This window comes from Remersonia thermophila, chromosome 2 (assembly GCF_042764415.1).
Source record: "Remersonia thermophila strain ATCC 22073 chromosome 2, whole genome shotgun sequence".
Taxonomy (NCBI): Eukaryota; Fungi; Ascomycota; class Sordariomycetes; order Sordariales; family Chaetomiaceae; genus Remersonia; species Remersonia thermophila.
Window position 1 is genome coordinate 179,033 of NC_092218.1, and position 17,260 is coordinate 196,292.

At 59.0% G+C, this 17,260-nt stretch overlaps 7 protein-coding genes and 1 non-coding gene across 8 annotated transcripts; 6 read left to right on the forward strand and 2 right to left on the reverse strand.

The window, feature by feature from the left end:
• Nucleotides 1–1,782: 1,782 nt before the first annotated feature.
• VTJ83DRAFT_1507 (uncharacterized protein) lies at nucleotides 1,783–3,695 on the forward strand (the record flags this gene model as incomplete). Its single annotated transcript, XM_071007674.1, has 4 exons — nucleotides 1,783–2,690; nucleotides 2,783–2,846; nucleotides 2,921–3,154; nucleotides 3,243–3,695. The coding sequence occupies 4 exons, from the start codon at nucleotides 1,783–1,785 to the stop codon at nucleotides 3,693–3,695; spliced, it is 1,659 nt and encodes a 552-aa protein (XP_070868047.1).
• A 1,354-nt stretch (nucleotides 3,696–5,049) lies between these two features.
• Nucleotides 5,050–6,686, forward strand: VTJ83DRAFT_1508 (uncharacterized protein; the record flags this gene model as incomplete). Its single annotated transcript, XM_071007675.1, has 2 exons — nucleotides 5,050–5,873; nucleotides 5,933–6,686. The coding sequence occupies 2 exons, from the start codon at nucleotides 5,050–5,052 to the stop codon at nucleotides 6,684–6,686; spliced, it is 1,578 nt and encodes a 525-aa protein (XP_070868048.1).
• Nucleotides 6,687–7,228: 542 nt separating this feature from the next.
• Nucleotides 7,229–7,316, forward strand: VTJ83DRAFT_t29. The gene has a single exon. It is a non-coding gene; the product is annotated as a tRNA-Lys (tRNA).
• Nucleotides 7,317–7,864: 548 nt separating this feature from the next.
• Nucleotides 7,865–9,022, reverse strand: VTJ83DRAFT_1509 (uncharacterized protein; the record flags this gene model as incomplete). Its single annotated transcript, XM_071007676.1, has 7 exons — nucleotides 7,865–7,967; nucleotides 8,037–8,265; nucleotides 8,335–8,431; nucleotides 8,506–8,600; nucleotides 8,674–8,739; nucleotides 8,824–8,932; nucleotides 9,011–9,022. 7 exons carry the CDS (start codon nucleotides 9,020–9,022, stop codon nucleotides 7,865–7,867), a joined length of 711 nt encoding a protein of 236 aa, XP_070868049.1.
• A 456-nt stretch (nucleotides 9,023–9,478) lies between these two features.
• On the forward strand, nucleotides 9,479–10,081 carry VTJ83DRAFT_1510 (uncharacterized protein; the record flags this gene model as incomplete). Its single annotated transcript, XM_071007678.1, has 3 exons — nucleotides 9,479–9,555; nucleotides 9,656–9,836; nucleotides 9,971–10,081. The coding sequence occupies 3 exons, from the start codon at nucleotides 9,479–9,481 to the stop codon at nucleotides 10,079–10,081; spliced, it is 369 nt and encodes a 122-aa protein (XP_070868050.1).
• Nucleotides 10,082–10,894: 813 nt separating this feature from the next.
• On the reverse strand, nucleotides 10,895–12,697 carry VTJ83DRAFT_1511 (uncharacterized protein; the record flags this gene model as incomplete). Its single annotated transcript, XM_071007679.1, has 5 exons — nucleotides 10,895–11,622; nucleotides 11,681–11,840; nucleotides 11,896–12,479; nucleotides 12,548–12,630; nucleotides 12,690–12,697. 5 exons carry the CDS (start codon nucleotides 12,695–12,697, stop codon nucleotides 10,895–10,897), a joined length of 1,563 nt encoding a protein of 520 aa, XP_070868051.1.
• Nucleotides 12,698–13,520: 823 nt separating this feature from the next.
• On the forward strand, nucleotides 13,521–14,018 carry VTJ83DRAFT_1512 (uncharacterized protein; the record flags this gene model as incomplete). The annotated part of the gene is made up of 1 exon (XM_071007680.1): nucleotides 13,521–14,018. One exon carries the CDS (start codon nucleotides 13,521–13,523, stop codon nucleotides 14,016–14,018), a length of 498 nt encoding a protein of 165 aa, XP_070868052.1.
• A 763-nt stretch (nucleotides 14,019–14,781) lies between these two features.
• VTJ83DRAFT_1513 (uncharacterized protein) lies at nucleotides 14,782–15,478 on the forward strand (the record flags this gene model as incomplete). Its single annotated transcript, XM_071007681.1, has 2 exons — nucleotides 14,782–14,986; nucleotides 15,060–15,478. 2 exons carry the CDS (start codon nucleotides 14,782–14,784, stop codon nucleotides 15,476–15,478), a joined length of 624 nt encoding a protein of 207 aa, XP_070868053.1.
• Between the last annotated feature and the right edge of the window lie 1,782 nt (nucleotides 15,479–17,260).

Genomic DNA, 17,260 nt, shown 5'->3' on the forward strand with positions numbered 1-17,260 from the left:
CAATCAACAACAAACATGTTCGGCCCGTCCTCTTTCTGACTCGGCGCGAGATGCCCAAGCTGCTGGCCCGCCAGCATCCAGACTCTGGCATTTCCACACCCACCAGCTCCCTGACGAACTGCTGCTTCACATCTTTGGGATCCCTCTAGCCCCGCTCTGGGCATATGGCCCAGACAAGGAGAATAAGGAGGAGGTTGCGCCCCTTCACGTTCATCGCCGGGCCTTCCCTCGAGCCCATTTATCTCGGCAGCTTTTGGGAGCAGAAGTTGGCGCCGCCCAACCTGTTTCTCTCAGAGGATGGCCGGTATTGCTTCCTAAAGGACGTTTGACCTTTGACTGCTTCAAACGCCTCACCTTCCTCCGCATATCTTACTGGACTACTGGGTCCTTGCCCAGCGAAGCTGCAAAGCTTCATGTTGCTTATTGCTCCCCGCCTTGAGTGGTCCTTCGACGCCGACGACGGCCGGCCGACGCATCTCGACGGCTTTCAGCAGGGGGAGGAAGATATCTTGCGCGCCCTTGCGGAAGCTGCCGTCGGTCGGCAAGTGTCCCTGCGTACCATCTTGGTCGTCTTCACGCCTATTCCGGCCCTCGGCATCTAGAGGAATTCCCAATGTGACATTGAAGAGCTGCCCACGTCCAACCCGGTGTCCAACTTTGAGATTCCTTGGTACCGCATGGATCGGTTCGGGAGGGACCTCCGGCCTGATGGCATTTGTCTGGTGTACAACACCCCTATTACCGCAACCTCGGACGAGTGCGGCCGCGTTATTGATTATGCGCGTGAGATGAGAAACGGTACTAAAAAGCCAGAATGGTACGACATGAAGATTGTGACAGTGTGCCCTTGGCCGTCGCCGAGAGAGAGTGAGAGGGTGTGTGTGAGGAAGAGAGTGAGAGGTGGATATCTGTTAAGAGTTCATTCAACAGAGGCTCTGCAGATTACGATACGTAGCTCCTTGCATCGGCCGTCTAATACAATTACCAAGCTCAGACATATATACCGCTTTGACAACCGTCCCTAGCACATACGACCATACCCACCAGAAAGCACGGGATCCCGTCCGCTCTCCCCTAGTTAAGCTGGTGAGGGCTCGAGTAGTAGTTGGGTCGGTGACGACCAGCGAATGCCGGGTGTTGTATGTTTTTTTTTGGGGCTTTCTTTCCTTTCTCTTTGCATTCCTTTTTCTAATCTTGTAACTGAATAACTAAACCATTGAGAAATGGCGGGTTGCAGTCTTCCCGGCAAGCTGTCGTCATGCCAAGGTGTACGGAGTGATGCCTCGATTACGGGCATGGACTCGTGCTCATATGTCGGATCAAGGAAAGGCTCAACAGATTCAAAGTTCGCCTTTCCAAGATGCCAGTCTAAACAAAACGAAGAGAACCCTTGAGCCCGAATCTTCTTGCTCATCATGTATTGCTTGAACGGGAGCCTGGCCAGTCTCGAACAGGGGCGGAAGCGTGTAAGACGGACAGCGACCAATGGAAACATCGCTGTCGACACCCAACCCTCTGCTTGAATCACACGGGCTCTTCCTGCAGCTCCTTCGACCTCAAGATCGAGCTGAAAGCCCGGTAAAAATCGACCAGGTCATCGAGCGGGGTAGTTATCTATGGTTCCCCAATGCCCGTGATGCTCAACGTGCTGCGCGGTCATTGTGACCATCTCGTCTGCTCGTATATTATTGTCGAAAAGAACAGGCTCACGTCAAGTTCATAGGGAACGGTGGAACACAAGCCCTTTCGTGATTCCGTTTCTGCGTGATTTCCCCCCACGCAATGCGCAACACCACGATGCTTTACCCGTCGTCCTTCCGCGTCCACCTCAACCTCACCCCCACGGGCTGGGCGCTCGCCATCGCCACGACCGTCGTCTTGACCTACGTCCTTTCCTCGCTCCTGGCATGGCGCCGCCTCCGCCACTTCTCGGGCCCGTTCCTCGCCTCCTTCTCCCACCTCTGGCTTGCGCGCGCCTTTTGGAGCGGGCGCGCGTACCAGCTCTTCGTCGAGGCGGAGGCGCAGCACGGCAGCGGCAGCCGAGGCGCGGGCCGTCCTCCTCGCACGCCGGGGCCCGGCCTGGGCGTCGGCACGGGGGCCTTGTTTGGCGGGTCCACCATCCGCATCGGCCCCAACGAGCTGCTGACGAGCGACGTGGAGGTGATACGGCGGACGTCGGCGGCGCGGTCCGCGTACGCGCGGTCCTCGTGGTACAAGATGAGCTCGGCGGACCCGCAGCACGAGGGCATGTTTAGCACGCTGGACGGGGCGGTGCACGACCGGCTCAAGGCGCAGACGGCCGCGGGGTACGCGGGGAGGGACAGCCCGTTTCTGGACAAGGATGTGGACCATGTGGTTGGGATCCTGGTGGACAAGATCGCGACCAAGTATGCCGTCCGGGTCCGGGAAGAAGGGGACGAGGAAAGGAGCAAGCCGCTTCTGGACCTGGCGACCATCACGCAGTTCTTTACGCTGGATTCCATCGCCAAGCTGGCGTTTGGGGAGGAGTTTGGCCTCCTTCGCGAGGAGAGAGACATCCATGGGCATCTGGCCATGCTTCATGAGGTGGCTCAGGTGGTGACGACGGTGGCGGCTGTGCCGTTGCTCAGAGATATCATGGGGTCCAAGATCGTGCTCCGGCTTCTCGGGCCGAAGCCGACCGATAAGAAAGGGCTGGGAAGGCTGATGGGGTGAGTCTTTGCCTCTGGAGGAGGAGGAGGAGGAGAAGGGTCAGGGTCATGATGTTTGGCCAAGACGCGACTGATCATTGAACGCTTTTCAGCACCGCCATACCGATCGTGGCGACGCGGTTTGCGCCAGGCGCGCCAGAGAAGCAAGACATGCTGGTGAGCCTGCGTTACCTTTTCTTTTCTGGTTTTTTTTTTCTGGTCACGCGAGGGCAATGCTAATGACGACGCAGGGCTCCTTCATGCGGCATGGCATGACGCAGAAGGAGTGTGAGGTCGAGGCGTTGATGCAAGTTATCGCCGGGTCGGACACAACCGCCACGTCGATTCGCTGCGCGCTGCTCTTCCTCATGAGCGCACCGCGGACGTATCTCGCGCTGCAGACCGAGATCGACGAGGGTATCCGTGCCGGCCGCATCTCCAGCCCCGTTACCAATGCCGAGGCCAACGATCTGCCTTACCTGCAGGTGAGAACTCTTCTTCTTCTCCTTTTTCCCCCCCCAGGGGCGCAGCCAAGAAGAATAATGAAAGAGCGGGCGACTGATCCACGCCAAGGCGGTCATTTACGAGACACTACGCCTGCACCCGCCCTTCGCCGGCCTGCCGTTCAAGGTTGTACCGCCTGGAGGAGACACCATCGATGGCAAACTCGTTCCTGGAGGCACGCTGATCGCACCCAACTTCTGGACGACGGGACGCAACGCGACCGTGTTCGGTCCGGACGCCGACGTGTTCCGGCCGGAGCGGTGGCTCGGCGACGTTGGGGAAGAAGAACGGGCCGAGATGCGGCGGGTGACAGAGCTCGTGTTTGGGTACGGCCGTTGGGGGTGCGCGGGCAAGGTGATTGCATTCCTCGAGCTCAACAAGGTGCTTGTCGAGCTGGTGCGACGTTTTGACATGCAGCTTGTGTACCCGTGGCGCCCATGGCAAAGCGCCAACCACAACCTCTTCCTGCAGAGCGATATGTGGGTTCGGGTGGCGCTGCGAGAGGCATCTGGGGCACCGTGAGAGATTGGCCCTCTATTTTTTTTTTTTTCTTTTTTTCTTTCTTTCGTCCACCGCCAGATTGGACACAACGTCATTCTCCAAGGGGCCTGGTCACCGAGCCAGGCCCTGCCCCGGAGGCTGCGGTTCCAGCAGATTGGTGCGGCGGAGCTGCCGAAGTGGACTCGTCGGAAACCGTTGCATTTGGGCTTTCGTGCGGTTCGTTCCACCCGCAATCTGTGCCAGCGAGATTGGCCGCATCGGCGTTCGGGGCTCATTCATGCCATCGACATGGGAATGGGTTGGCGAAAGTGATGCGTTCCAGAAAACCCGTTACGAGGCCTGGCTGGCACCCAAGAGCTTTTTGCTCTCGGGCTATCGTCGGCAGCCGATAACTACTGCGTACTATACATAGCTATGGGGACACACGCCCGAGACACCGCCCTCGCTAGCGTGCTGCTGGGCGATGTCACGATGGCGCCAACGGAATGGGGGTTCGCTGGCCGTCACAATCGGGCGGCGGGTGGTGAGCGAATAAATTCATCGTTTGCGGTGGCGGCGTTTCGTGTGGTTTCCGTCCGCTCTTGTCCCGGCGGCCGCGTTGCATCACAAAGAGATACCAGTTCCCAAGCTGGACAAGGAGGGTTCCGGGGGAGCGAGAGGGAAAACGCGCTGCCAAGAGAAACCCCTGGCTTGGCTTTGCCAGTTTATTGGTCGCCCCAAGACATGGCTATGCCTGATGCGGACTGGTTTCTGGCGGATCATGTTGCAGGACACCAGGGACACACGGCATCTGCGAGAGGCATGCCAAGCGGTTTGCCGTTTTGTACCTGCGTCTCACAAGAGGGCCCCCTTTTTACCCCTTCATTCCCCACGCTGGCTTACCGCATTCCGTTCTTTTCCCATCGCTGTCTCGCTGTTGCTGCCTCGAGATTCGAGACACCACCGGCTGTCGTCTCGTTTCAGTCATTCCTTTGCTTCCACCTCCACTCATACCTCTCTGTCTCTCTCTCTATCCTCTCCTCTCTCTCCTCTGGGTCTACCTTTGACCGCTGTCGCTCCTTAACGTTGTGTTCTTCGGATTCTCAACGCCATTCCGGTCGGCTGCCTCTCTCGGTCCTCCGAACCGCTCGCTCCTTTGGCATCTCGGCCTCGAGGTTGAATTCCACCGCATCTCTTGATTGTCGGCGCCTGCTTCTTTCTTCGGCAACCTCGCAAACCGTCCTGGCGACAACCTGTGGAAACCGACATGCAGTGCTGAGTCCGGCGGAACCATCCACGCTCGGCCCTTTCTCTGCAGCGACGACGACGACGACGACAACCATTTGATCCCAACCCGTTGCTGCTCACTTCCCCGGGCCGTCTTCCACCTATCACCATGCGGTTACCGTCTTCGATTCGCGCCCCGGCGGCTGCGCTCCTCGCCTGGTCGGCCATCGCGGGCCAGGCCGCCGCCCAGGTTACCACCGACTGCTTCCCGATGAACCAGACATGCCCGCCCAATCCCGCCTTGAGCATGGACCTCAGCCAAAACTTCAACGCGACGCCCAACATCAACATCTGGGAGACCAAGATCGGACCCATCACGTACGACATCAACAAGGGCGCCCTGTTCCGCCTCACCAAGCAGGGCGACGCCCCCACCCTCGTCTCCAGGTTCTACTACTTCTGGGGCCGCACCGAAATACACATGAAGGCCGCCCGCGGCCGTGGCATCATCAGCTCCGTCATGATGCTGAGCGACAACCTGGACGAGATCGACTGGGAGTTCTTTGGCACAAACTCCACCGTCGCCCAGACCAACTACTACGGCAAGGGCGTCATCCCCGACATCAGCAACGGCGAATACCACACCGTCCCTGGCAACGTTCACGACGACTACCACAACTACACCACCGTCTGGACCAAGGACTTCCTGGACTTCTACTACGACGGCCAGCGGGTGCGCCGCCTGGTGGCCGAGGACGCAAACAACACCTACTTTTACCCGCAGACCCCGATGCGCCTGTACCTGGGCATCTGGGCGGGTGGCGATCCGCGCCTCCCCAAGGGCACCCGCGAGTGGGCCGGCGGTGACACGGACTACACCCAAGGCCCCTTTGACATGTGGGTCAAGAGCGTCCACGTCACCGACTTCAGCAGCGGCAAGGAATACGAGTACATGGACCGTAGCGGCTCTTGGGAGAGCATCAAGATTCACGAGTGAGTCATCATCAGGCTTCCCGCTGCTCAACTGGACACTGCTAACGCGGCCCCCCCAGGGGTAACTCGACCGTCTTCGAGATCCTCAACGCGCCGCCCGAGAAGACGCTTGCCGAAAAGTGGAACGAGCTTCCCGAGGCGGCCAAGATCGCCGTCTACGCCGGCGCGTCGGGCTTCGTCGGCCTTCTCGTGTTCTCGGCGCTCTTCTACTGCATCCGGCAGCGCCGCCGTGGCGCTCGCGAGGCCAAGGCCGCCGAAGCCCGCGCCGAGGCTGAGCGGCTCGAGCTCGAGCGCTTCAAGAAGGCCGGCGTCGACCCCGACAGCTTCGCCTCCACGGCATCCGAGTACAACGCCAAGGAGATGCGCGCCGGCGGCCTGGCCGACGCGGATAGCTACAGCGTGCCGCCCTCGCCCTCTATGCATGCCACCACGCCGGCCTCGCCTCTGGATGGCAACCTGAGCGGCGGGCCGCCTCCCTTGGCCGCGGCCGCCCTCGCCAGAGGAAACATGCACAGCCCCGGCCCGCAATCGCCCCTCCTGCCTCCGGGAAGCCCTCATGGCCCTCCTCCTCCGGGGAGCCCGCATGGAACTCCTCCGGGTTACTACCCCGACCGCCAGGCCAACCAGTCCCCGGCGCCCTCCATGGGGAGCGGCCCGCGCAGCCCGACGTACCCGCCCAACCGCAACTACACGGGATCGCCCGGTCCGCGCAGCCCCACGTTCCCGCCAAATAACGGCGGCGGCGGCGGCGGCGGCTACGGATCGCCTGGTGGCTACTACGGCGGCAACGGCGGCAACGGAGGGTATAGGTAGTAGCAAACGGGGCGTCCGGTGTTGGTGTGTCGTGATGATGAGTTTTGCTGGTTGTCTTGGGGGACCATTACTCGTAGAGAGGTTAGATACACGCGGCACGGGGTTTGGATTTCGGTTTCTCATTTGTCGGCTTGTTCCCTGGATCCTGGAGCACAGAGCGCGTTTTTGGATTGTTGATACACTACGACGGGTCGTTGTAGCTTCGGGTGTGATATCCCAACGTATATACACATGTGGCTTCTCTGAGAGCCTTGAGCCCTTCATGCCTGTCCAGCTGGTTTGTTGCATGACCGTCCGTGACCTCGAGGTCGGGTGTTTCCTCCATGCTGAAACGAGACGGACGGGAAGAACTTGTGGGCGGGACGGAACGAACGGTCCACACGCCATGCGCCCCACCCCGGTAGCCAGGCTCTCCTTGCCACCCTCATGGCATCAAAACAAGCCAAAAAAAAATTTCCTGTCACGACTCGGAGATAAGCTACTCTTCATATCCCCCTCTCCCGACAGCCCTTCCAACGAAGCAAGCGAATGATGAGCTGCCTGCCCGGCTAGCTCAATCGGTAGAGCGTGAGACTCTTAATTCAAGAGATCACCATCTCAAGGTTGTGGGTTCGACCCCCACGTCGGGCTCAATTCCCGTCTGAAGCTTGGTTCTTCTCTTTTTTCGTTATTTTTTTTCCCCTTTGATTTCTTTCTCCGCCTTCGACATGAAGACATTTGTCTGCCTTGTATGTCTCCCGGTTTGTTCTTTTCGTTGTCCTTGCTGTCTTGTCTCTCGTGAATTGTCCTCATCTGCCTCGCTCCCCCCAACCCCCTTACCATGATCCCCTAGGACGGATACATGTATGTATGCGCGAACTCTTCAACATCTTTACCTGGTCCACTATGGTCCTTGTTTCCCCCCTTCTCTCCCCTTGTTGGAGTCGTTCCGCAGTTAGCGGGATAGCACTTGAAACAACCCAAGGCAGAAAAGACAAAAAGAAAAAGAAAAAATAATACGTGATTGTGCCTGATGGACGCATGTCAAGGCGGAGTGAGGCAAGAATGGCATCATCTGCGACCAGAGCGCCAGGGAGAAGGAGGGAAAAAAAAAAAAAAAAAAGACAAGGGTAGCCCTGTGGGAGTGACCCAGAAGGCAAAGGGCAGGAGGCAAAGGGAGATCAAGCTCTGACAACATGTCAGAGTTTGTGACCATCACGGTCGACCTCGACGATCTGGTCGATGCCTTGGTAAGGGGGGACTTCAAAGTCGTATTTCTTTGCGATGGCGGGCGCGACGAAGCTGCAAGACATGATCAGCATGAGCTTGTCGGAAAAAAAAAAAAGGAAGAGGCAAGAGGGCTTATCCTACCGGCCGCCGATGAAGTGCCTCCCCTTGAAGTGCTTCACAAGCGGCTTGGGGGCCGTCAAGCTGACCAGGACATCGGGGTGGAAGTTGCTCCCGACGCCGGACTTTGGGGGGCCCTCGTCAACGTCCCACGACGAGGGGACGTCGACCGACGTCACCGGGACCTTGGCCTCCGCCATGGCGTTGATAACCGCGGGGAATGGCTCGCGGACCTCGCCTGAGAAGCTGAAGCCTGCGCGGGAATGGGTTAGCACACGGGGAAGAGCAACGGAACCGGGGACGCGCAGCGCAGGGAACCAACCGAAGATGGCATCGACCACGTGGTCTGCGGACTGCAACGCCGCTGGAAAGTCGTCGACAAAGGGGACCTCGAGGTCCTCGAGCTGCTTCGTGAGTCGCTGCGGAGACGGGTGAGCCGGCCGAACGTGAAAGCCGGGAACAACCCGGCGGGGAGGGACGGGAGTCCTCCTACCTGATAGAGCTCGTTCTTGGGACGCTTCGGGTAGTAAATGCCGGGCTCATAGCCGTAGTGTCGGAGATGGCGGGCGGCCACAAGACCATCGCCCCCTGAACCCTTGACGGTGAGCACCCTCCCGGCCAGCGAGGACAGAAAACGAACAGCGACAGCCATCGATCGTACCATTGTTGCCGGGGCCGACGGCCACCAGGACCCGCGGGCCTTTGCTTAGAGGGTGGACCCGGTGAACTATGGAGCGTTAGCATGGACGATGCCCCATAGCAGATTAAGGTTCTGGGAGTCTGAGAGCTGAGGTGGGCACTAGGCACGCACCGACCTGGGAGACGGAGAGGCCCGCGAGCTCCATGAGCTGGTCGATCGAGAAGGCCCCGGTGCTCATCAGCTCGCGGTCCAGGGCCGCAGCAGCCTTTGCGGAGAGCGTCTGAACCAAGAGGGTCAGCGACCTACACGGGTTCGATGTGCCACGATGGAAGCAAAAAGCCAACCAGCCAGAACATACCTTGATCGCCATCGGGAGCTGCCGGTTGTGTGTAAGCCGGAGAGAGGTTGATGCTGCAGGTGGTTGTAGAGGAGATGGTGCGTGTTGATCTGGATCACGATTTCTTGGGAGGATTTGCGTCAAGGAGGACAGTCACCACAAGCACCGACTGACATCACTCCTCGTCCTAACCCTTCTTCATGTTATGCACGCGATGGAACCACCGCCGTAGCTTCAGGTCCCCTCGTTCTGGTCATGTAGGCGGGGTTGATCGGACCGGGATGGCCCCACCATAGCCCCACCCTTCCTGCTGGGCCCGGGCGGAGCTGCCGCCGAAAATTCCATGCCAGCCGGCCGTCTTGGTCTGTGCACTTTTCAAGATCGCATCCTGGGACATCGCAAACATCTTCACCACCGTCGCCTCCTTAAAGCGCAAATCCGCAACCCGACGCCTCGCACCCCGTCCCAATCGAAGCCGAGGAGAGCACAATGGTGGTCAAGATCCGCCTCGCCCGCTTCGGGCGCACGAACAAGCCGTTCTACAACATCGTCGTCGCCCATGCACGGTAAGTGACCAAAGCAAGCCGGCTGCAACCCGTTCCTCCAATCCTCTCTCCCCGTAAGATGACTGACCTCGCTCCCTCTCTCTCTCTCTCTTTTCTACAGCACCGCCCGAAACAGCCGTCCCCTCGAGGTCCTCGGCACCTACGACCCCATCCCGAAGCCCGACCCCTACGATCCCTCCGGCCGCCTGCACAAAGACATCAAGCTCGACATCACGAGGGCGAAATACTGGATAGGCGTTGGCGCGCAGCCCACAGACACCGTCTGGAGGTTATTGTCCTACGTACGCACGCCGTGTCCCATTCCCCTTCCTGCTTCCCTTGCGTATCCCGCTGCCTCGGGGGTCGTTACGCGACATCTACCCCTCCCAGCATTCCCAACCGTGAACAAATCTGACGCTTGCTCTCTCGCCTTCAGGTCGGAATCCTCCCACCAAAGTACCCGCGCGCCGGATCGACGCCAGCCGCCACAGCAAGCACCGCCTCACAGCAGCAGCAGCAGCAGCAGCCACCCTCGAGCCAGGCATGACGGACCGAGGTCGGATCGAGACTTTTTGTACCAAGATCAGCGTCTTGTAATCCTCCCCCATGGCGTGGCATCAACCACCTCTGTATACGACACACACACACACACACACACACACACACACACACACACGCACGCACGCACACACGCACACCCAACCACCTATGACATATACAATGGCGTTTTGTTTGTTTGCTTCCCAACCCGTCTGATTAGAAGGTCGGGGCTTGTACGATAGCGAGGGAAAGGGACGAGTTCACGAGCACTGCCAACCAACCTGTCTGCTTGACAAGCAAACGTGCCGTTGTGAAAATGACCATGATGGATGGATACGAGGCAAGCTGTGCTGTCTTGCGTCCTCCGCAGCACCCCAAAAAGGTTTGGCGGCGTTCTCAACACCAAGACCAGGACGGGGACGGCAACATGCCCTCTCTTCTCATCATCACATCATCGCTGCCTCGGCCATAACGCACACCTTCAACAGACAAACGCCTACCGCAGGCACCGGAAACAAGGACGGGATTCGCTGCAAGAGTTGTGAAATTGTGCTCCGTTCCATTCAGATCCAAGCCATCCAAATCGTCAGTGTTCAGTTTAGCCATCAAACCCCTGCATCCCCTTCCCAAACGAAATGCAACCCCCCTGCCTCCTGGACGCCGGCACTAGTTGTATAAGTAATGTTCCTGCCGCATGTAGCATCGTCTCCCGTGTAAATGCAAACCAGCCCGCATCTAAGCTCCTCCTGTCTTTCTCTCCAGCACGCTAACGAACAGGCCGCAATGTTTCCCCTCGGGTCGGTTTGATAGCTCGGCGCGGTCAGTGTGAGAAGAAAGCGTTCATGAACAAACACACAATCATGACGCACGCGCCATAAATCGACAGCGCCAGCGCCAGCTTCCGGAGCAGGCCCGCCTCGAGGTGTTCCAGGTCCCAGCGCCACTTGCGCCACCAGCGGGACCACGACGACCGGCGCACGCTGGTCCCGCTAGCCGTCGACCGGAGACTCGCCACGCTGGCCGAGAGCAGGCCCGAGTTGGTCATGTCGCCCGCTGCCCCGTCGGCGTCCTCATCCAGGACATCTTCGTCGAGATCCACGTCATCGTCTTCCTTGGACAGACGTTGGTGGTGGATGCTGTCCGGGTCGCTGATCTTGTAGTAGAACAGGCCCGGGAGGATGAACGAGATGGCCGTTGAGCCGGTGCTGCCGACGTAGGCGAGGACGCGGTCCAGGCTCGAGACCTCGAGTGCCGTGACGTAGCTGAGAACAAGGATAGCGCTTGTGATGAGGGCGAAGCGGAGCTCCGACATCGCCGCGGCAGGGGGCCCGCCATGGCCGTCAGCAACCGCAGGCGTGGCCGCCGATGGCAAGAGCGGTTGGCTGCCGGGGAGGCTGCCTGCGCCAGTGGAGCGCTGGCCGCCGTTGGGGCGCCAGCGAAGCACAGCGTCAAGGGAAGCACGGCAAGGATGAATCTGGAGCGGGATGCCGAAAGTGACCAGGGCCACAATGGCAGCCTTGGCGATGGTCGAGGCGACCGATGGAGGATCTGAACCAGAACGTTAGCATCCGCCAACACGGCAACAACGGGAACCGGAGGTACATACACATGCTGACAATGTTCCCCTTGACGTCGTTGCCAAATGTCAGATAGCCCGTGATGGCAACCAGAATGTAGATGGACGCCGCCGAGCCAATGCTGGAGCCAATAACGGTCATAATGCTGCTCGGCGAGTTGTCCTTGATCTCATTCAAGATGGAAAACATCTGTGTACGGTTAGTCGGACGTGTCCCGCGTGCATGAGTGCCGGAGCGAACCCACATTCTGATGGCATGTGTACGCAAAGATGACGACGGGCAGGCTGCTCAGCGCGGCCACCGGCCCCTCCCATTTGATGAGACGGATATCCCGGTCGTTGGGGATCTCGTCCGCCACGAAATGGTAGACGACCAAAATGATGAGATAGCCGATGGCGAGAAGGGCCACCATGCTCGCGTACTTGAGGGAGTCGAGCCTCTTGGGGAAGCTCAGGGGGATGATGAAGACCAGGAAAAACGCCGTGATCCAGAACTTCCTGTCGGACAAGAAATCCAGACCAGTCTCGACACTGCCAAAGGCCTCGGCCACGCCCGGCATGAGGTCACCGATGATGATCATGTACGAGACGCCGACTCCAAAGCATTTGATGGCGATGGCGCCGTCGAACACAACGGCGGCATTCGGGTACGTGATCTGGGAGAGGGCGAAGAAGGACGACGTCCCTCGGTCGAGGTAGCGAGAGCAGCGGGACTGGAGGTACAGGCCAAAGGCCGATGTCAATCCGCACCACAGGATCAGCAGGACTCCGAGCGTGACGCCGAAATGGGACAAAGCCGCAGGCATCGCGAGCGTTCCTGCGCCAACAACTAGAGAACGGTCAGAAACCCCACGGCCAATCTCCGCATCTCGCCTCTCGCCTCTTCTGCCCACGTACTGGTGTTGACGAGGTTCATGTTGCTGCTCAGGATGGAGGCATGGCCGCCGCCAGCCTTGGGGCTGCGGTGTCGGCGTGGGCTGCTGCGGGGAGATCGTCAACACTCGCTCGTATCTGACGCGGCAGGTTTGGCCGCACTCACTGCGGCATGGTTGCAGCGGCTACGCTTCCCGAGGGGATGCCAGGTAGCAGGGTCGATTGCCCCGTCATCGAGCCCAACCACAGGCTCTTCTTCGGGGATATGGAGCTGACGGGTCCAGCGAAGGCTCAAATGGTGTTGCTAGGAGGAGTTGTGCTATGGGCCCAGCGTTTCCGCCATCGGGGAAGCCGCCGCTGTGGTATGCGTTGGAAGAAGCCCTCGAAGCGGCGGAAATGTCGGTTGCCGATAGTCGCAGGAAACGGTCCAAGCCTGAGCGTCTCGCGGGATCACGGCGGGAGGGAGCTGCCTGGATCGCAAAGGTGTTGGGGCTTGTCGGAGATAAGCTAATCGTAGAGAAACGGCTGAGAGCTATTTGTTGGACTTTGGTTGTCCGGGCTGGGTTGGTGTGCGGGTGTTCTCTGATGGGTGTTTGCGCGACAGCAGGGATTGATTTGGGGGTTCGGGGCGATGTTCATCGTCATCACTAAAGGCGGCAAGTGATCGGCTGCCCCGAACAGTGTGCCTGGCTGGCAATGCATTTGGCTGGAGCCTCATGTGACTCGTTGCAGGGCCGTTCCTGGATCCACCCAGCCACTCGTTGTCCAGTTGGGAACCGGAACCGGTTTGGCAGATGCCGCCGGACCGTCGCTGCTACATAAGCCGTCTTGACCAGAAACTCACTTTTTCCGTGACGCTTCGATGCCGTTTTTTTACGCCTTTCTCGCCCATGCCGTTTTCTCCGTTAACCATCCGCCCCTAACCGTTTCTTGCCGCATCGCTCCTATCCACGCGGCAGGATGTTGAGTTCAACCTGAAAGATGAGCGGAGGTACCTATGAAGACTGATGACGTTGGGAATCCAGAGGCACTTTGTTCATCCCCGCTCGAAATACCCCATGGCACTGGTCGACCAGCGACCTCGGCCGCGTGTCGCCTTGGCCATTGCTGCCAAGGTTTGCGACCGTCAACTGACTCGTGCTGCCAGGGTTCACATCCAGGCCCGAAGCCTCACCGCGCCATTGCGTGCCAACACTGCGGTGAAGAGTTGAAACGCAACAGTAATCTGAGGCGCCATTTCAATGCGCACCTGGAACCAGCTGAGCATCCTCTCGCATGCTATCGAAGCGGTTGTGGCGGGCGATTCTCTTTTCGACTGCCACATGAACACAACCAAGGGTTCCGGGAGGCTCTTCAGCTTTTGGGACGGGCGGCTGGTGCCCGATGTCTTTGGATGCGGATGCTGATGAAGACTTTGCAGAGGTGGAGCGCTTGTACCGAGGGTTCAACCCCATTGACATCAAGAGAGCAACGACTTGAACGGCAATGGGTATAACCTCGTCGCAGGGTCAACCCCTGCCGCCAGCCTGCCCTCCATGGAACTGGCAGCACAACCCCATCAGCAATCAACATCTCCTTCATCAACAATGCCAACTCGGGCTCGTATCAGCAGGTGCCCTTTAACAAAGGCACGAACTGGGGCGGCAGCTAGCATCTTCCCATAGGTATGCAACAACGCCAATCCAGACGGCCAAAACATGCGCTAGAACACGTGCTATCAATGAATCTCCGGCGATAGACCATGTTGCTGGTTTTGAGATGGGGAACTGAGCCGGTGCAGTACATAGTCCTTGACGCTCGGGTGACGAAAAGAAGAGAGAGTACAGATGGATCAAACCGGCGGTCTTGGTTCGCCTTACTTTCCATGTTCCATGACTTGTACTCCACCTGCTATTCCAGGCGTTTTCTTCCAGCCGAAAAGAATCCATCGCATCTTCGAATAAAACAGAAAAATGTTTCTGGAAGAACAGACCGAGTCGGTATCGAATGGAGGTCCCACGACCCTCGCTTCCCGAACCCCTTATCTTGTTTCATGGCATTCAGTTCATAGGTTCAGATGTTTTCAGTCCACTGGTGTTGGGTGGGAGTTCCCTGGGGGCTGAAGCCCAATTGGGAAATTCCAATGGCTTCTAAAAGTGGTTGGACCCACTTTGGGTCTGTTGACTTGGCGCGTCGGCGCGGCCTCTCCGACATCCATCCACCATCAGAATCACATTGGATCCGTCCGCAATCCGCACCAACAACCACAGGATGACGTCATGGAGAGCAAGCTGGACGAGACAACGCTCGTGACGCTCTCGCTTCTCGAGGAGCGTCTGCTACGCCTCGAGAACATCCTCTATGGCCCGTCTGCGCCAACCGACCAGCCTGCCGAGCCCGTTACGGCCTCGCTCGCCGATCTGGAGCGGCGCTTTGCTCAGCTAACCCGCCATTTCCGCGTCTACTCCGACCTCCTCAAGATCTGTAAGCCATCCCCGCCCTCCGAACCATGACTTCCTCGAATCCCGTTGCTCACCACCAGCGCCTCCCGGGACAGACAAATCCCACCCCACCCTCTTCCAATCCCAGGCCGCTGCCTCCTCCGAACTCCCGCCCACCGAGCTCTCCCCCGAAGACGTGCGCCTCACGGTCCTCGCCTACGCGAGCGACTTCCCAGCGACAGCCTCCGCTCTTACAGCAGCCACCTCGGACGCGCCCGTCCCCGACGCCGCGCAGAGCGCCAAGCTTGCGGCCCTGGCGCCGCGGATGCGCGCCGTCGAGGCACTCCAGCGCGCCCAGGAGGTCGAGATAGCAGAGCTGCGCCGCCGCAGCGAGCGGGTCCTGCGTATCTGGCACGAGACGGGGATCCTCCGCGCAGGGCAGGCGCTGGCGGACGCGAATTCACGTTTGGAACGGGTTGAACGCGGGGTCAGGAGAGAGGAGAGGAGGAGGAAGGAGGAGGTGGAGGCTGTGTAAGATGATGGGTCGGGACGATCCAGGAAACCCACATGCTCAGGGCCGACCGGGTGGTAAGCTGTGAGATGTCATGACGTGGGTTTGGGGGGTATGGTCGAACCTCGCGGATGGCAAATCGCTTTGGGGAGTCGATGGGAACGGGACTTCCTGATTGTTGACGGTCAGTCAGCGGCGACGCATTCTCAGGATGATAGGGCGGCAGACGTGACCCTGACCGTCGCCAGTCTCTTCCGCTCAGTGTCCAGGTTCCGTGATGGGGTTTGCATGGCGACACACCCAGGAGGCTCCAACCAGGAATGTCAGGAGGCGCAATGAAAGGCCTGATTCTGGTTTCTGGCCTGCGTTGTTCACGGGATTCAAACGCTCGGTCCACAGAGTGGAGACCGGACATTGGCTGGATACACATGCACACCGACACGCTGCGCGGTTGCTTTTTTATTATTTTTCTTGACTTTTGTTCCAGTTCTAGGCCCGTCCCGTCCTCTCAAACGGTGACCTACGGTCGTCTTCTACAACCCAACTGCAGAGACACGATGGATGCGGTTGGCTTGATGCCTCATCTTCTGCTTCTTCTGTCTGCCCTCCTTGGTGTTGCTTGGGTTCCGATCCGGTGGTAACCATGCGGGCCACGCTACGACACAGCAAAGGCATCCGGTACCTCCACTTCCATACGTAAAATCATTAGCGTACCTCACCTTCTCGAAGCGATAACTCTAAACAAACAACACAATTCCCGAGACCATGGCTGGCTTCAGAACTTTAAATGTAGCTAGCCCTTTTACACGTGGCGGTGTCTCATTGAGATCCGGCAGCCTTCCATTCCGTGTTTCATGAGGGCGATCTTGCCCCGCCATCACACAACCCGCGCGCTGTCACCGTCTATCGTGTCTCTCGGCAGGCTGGAACGTGGGAAATGGCCAGTGGAGCTGGCTTGACGCTTTGGCAGCTGGAGAGGTCTCCGGGCCTGGGCTTGGGCTCCCGTGGGTGACCGCATGGCTGCTTTGTAGGGAGAGCAGGCTCGGCACCGGGAACCGGGTGATTTCGGCCTCCCGCATCACGAAGCGCAGGGCCAAGGATATCTCTCCTCTGTAGTGCGTGCACGTACAATTCTGTCCGGCGGTTGTGCGCACCCACCCTTCCTGTAGCGTGTGGTTCGCGGACCGTTCCATGCTGTACACCACCACCAGCGTACAAGGCACGAGGGGAATCGGAGGTGACATTTCTACAAGCCAACACATGAGTCTCGAGCGAGTTTTTGAGGTTTCTCGGAATCGCTGAAGAGGGGTTCTTGTCCCGCAAGCCCGGAACAACATGCCCTCAAGCCGTTAGGAGTGGCGTCTAGACCCGTAAAGGACTCTCAGGCTCCCATGTTCGCATGCAGGAACCAGCTGCAGATGCTTACACAGCATGGGGCTCTGTGTTGGCGTATCCCAAACAAGACAACTGATCCAGATGCTTGTGGTGAGTCAAACAACCAGTTGTTCAGCTGCTCAGTTCTCTCCAACGTGGCCATCGGTCGCCATCACCATGGGAAGAAACCCGGCGACGAAGCTGGGGAGAGAACGAGGTGTGCCCTATACTGAAACGAGCCTTCGGCCACACCATCTCTCTCTCGACGCAGTTCCACGTCGCTTGTTTGGGCGACCGCAAGCCCGTTTTGCCGACGAGCACGGGAGACGCCGGCAGCACACGAGAATTTCCTCCATCTCTGAGACACCCCGCGACGAAAGTGTGTGTCACCTACCACTCAAAGGTGCGGCTGGCCAAGATGTTTCGCCATCT